We start from the raw sequence: 2,709 nt of genomic DNA on the forward strand, positions 1-2,709 counted from the left end.
AGACATATATATGCATGTATGTATGTATGTATGTATATGTATACGCATATATCTTCTGTACCAGAATTGTATACCATCATATAGAAGTTGGTATGTATTGGTCTAGATATGGTACTGGTATATTCTTCCCATGCACACATGTGTGGTCCTCTTCTATAGGCATTCATTCGTGTGAGGCCAAAAGTGACTTTTATAAACCTGGCTGAAGTAAATCCCTTGCTTACTCAATCATGCGCGCAATGCTTACCTGTTAACGTATTACTTGCCTATGACCCGTATACCAATTCCTCTCCCACATACATCATAGCCTCTACTTACGTATACTCATTCATGTACGTATTCACCTCGCCCACAAATACCTTCACACGACTACGCATGGCTTACCGCTGTACATATACTCACCCGTGTATACATCCAGAGACATGCTTGTGTACCGTGCCTCTATACTCGGGCCGCCGTTTCCGAAGTCAAACCAAGCCAGGAGGCTATCCAGTGGTTGCTGGGGGGCTGAGCCGTAGACCGAATTCAGTTCTGTAGCATCAAGTGTGTGTATACATTTATAGCCGTTGTGATGTTGTGTGTGTTGGTGTGCTTGTACGGGTGTATGTGTGTGGTGAAGTGGAAGGACGCGCGTGGTCATTTCTGTTCAGTGTTATTTAGATAGGCTTGTTGTGTGTTGTATTTTGGTGTGTGGTTTACGCAGATAGGCCGGTGATGTATTGTTACGGGTGGCATACTTCTGTATTGTGCACGTGAGTATTCTGCAGCAGAACAGTGGAACGAAGACCACATCTCAGTCATGCCATATATATCTCAACACAAGCACACTCGCCCAAGCACATGCCACGCTTTAAGTGGCATACAAGAGGGTACTTAATAAACCATTGCCAAGTATAATGAGAAACCACGGGTGAGTACCACTGTCCCAGACACAGCCCACACTCTCCGATACTCTCCGCTCACATCGCAGTCACCATTTCCATCTCCAGAAGAACAGCCTTAGATAGACCCGATTTTAAACCGAAGCCCTTGCATGCTTACTCGCATCTCTACGTCTATGGCATGCTCCTTCACCGTCTCACACGTTCAACGAAATATATCCAATTCATCACACACTACAACCGTACATACTATCTATTAACAAGGCCCTAAGGTAGACCCTTGCATCGCCTACATTTGCCATTCGTATCACACTAAACCTTGTTTCATGCGCTCTAGTGAATGCTGTAATCATCGACGAACAAGGCCCTAAGATAGATCCTCGCATCGCCTACATTTGCCATTCGTATCACACTAAGCCTTGTTACATGCGTTCTAGTGAATGCTGTAACCATCGACGAACAAGGCCCTAAGATAGACCCTTGCATCGCCTACATTTGCCATTCGTATCACACTAAACCATGTTTCATGCGCTCTAGTGAATGCTGTAATCATCGACGAACAAGGCCCTAAGATAGACCCTTGCATCGCCTACATTTGCCATTCGTATCACACTAAACCATGTTTCATACGCTCTAGTGAATACATCAATCATCGACAAATTAGGCCCTAAGATGGACCCTTCCATCGTCCATGTTTGCCGTCAATACCTGCTAATCTTTGTATCATACAATCTAGTGAATGCTGCAAGTCCGCCAAGTATAACCAGAAGTACATACCATCGACGGATAAGGCCCTCAGATAGACCCTTGCATCGTCCATCTTTGCCGCCAGGGGCATGCTCGTCTCCATCTCCGACGTGAGTATCTCGCCGGACGACGGTAACGAGAATCTTCCGAACGCAAAGGCTTTACGTACATTCGCTAAACAGAAGAATCAATGACCGCATGGATTAGTACACCCGAACCACTATACATAGGACACCTGGGACCAGGTCTCACTAATTGCCACACACGTGATACACTAACACATAGACCAAAGGCGTGTATGTAGGGCAATAATAGTCTCAGACGCAATCTGACAACTCGTGTTCGCAGGAGCAGGGATAAACCCGTGCACAGCCAGAAACTGGGGAGATGCCGTGGTAGATAGTGCAGATTTTAGGGCTTTTAAGCTCTAAACCCTATACGACGGTGTGTGCGTACTTGCACGTTAATAGGATCCATTGTAGCATTAGCTGCCGGGGCAGTTGAGAATGTGTAACTCTGAATGGAGAATTGAGAAGGTGTCTCTATTGCTATCGATGGGACGGTGAATTCCCATCGGTACAACTTGGAAGGTATGGCATCACCATTCACAGATAAGAGAGCGTGGGGTATACTTTTTACAATTAAAAATCTACATCTGATGTCGCCTATCATTGGGAGAAGATAGCGATGTACACTACAACCAGAATATCATATATTAACATCTATGAATATAAATGCATATTTATATACCTTGGGACAAAAATTCTACATTCTAACACCTACAAAAAGAACGGTGTATCTCTAGTACTTACAGTTAGAAGACGTTTTTTGGAGGTCAAATTCAGTCCATTGGTTGGGCACCGGGTTCCCATCCAACGCATGGCACTCGAGGGATACATTCCCGTCGGTATAGACAATTAACGAGGTCAAACTGTAGCTCATGGCCACAAAGTGCCAGTCCTCATCATTCGTCAGCTGAATTAATGCAAGAATGCATGTTGATATATAACGAGTTATATGTATATATGAGTTATATTCGCATCGATGTAGACAAATAACTAAATATTTGTGTGTATATATA

The 2,709-nt window shown here is 44.2% G+C and overlaps 1 protein-coding gene across 1 annotated transcript in view; it reads right to left on the reverse strand.

The window, feature by feature from the left end:
• SARC_10499 (hypothetical protein) overlaps positions 1–2,709 on the reverse strand; it is a gene marked incomplete at both ends in the record, with an annotated part of 12,748 nt that overhangs the window by 8,663 nt on the left and 1,376 nt on the right. The window contains 3 exons of the mRNA XM_014295456.1: positions 403–531; positions 1,659–1,802; positions 2,441–2,603. Coding sequence (XP_014150931.1) covers positions 403–531; positions 1,659–1,802; positions 2,441–2,603 — 436 coding nt within the window. The remainder of the gene's footprint in view (positions 1–402; positions 532–1,658; positions 1,803–2,440; positions 2,604–2,709) is intronic.

Source organism: Sphaeroforma arctica (genome assembly GCF_001186125.1).
Source record: "Sphaeroforma arctica JP610 unplaced genomic scaffold supercont1.1271, whole genome shotgun sequence".
In the NCBI taxonomy this organism is placed as follows: Eukaryota; class Ichthyosporea; order Ichthyophonida; genus Sphaeroforma; species Sphaeroforma arctica.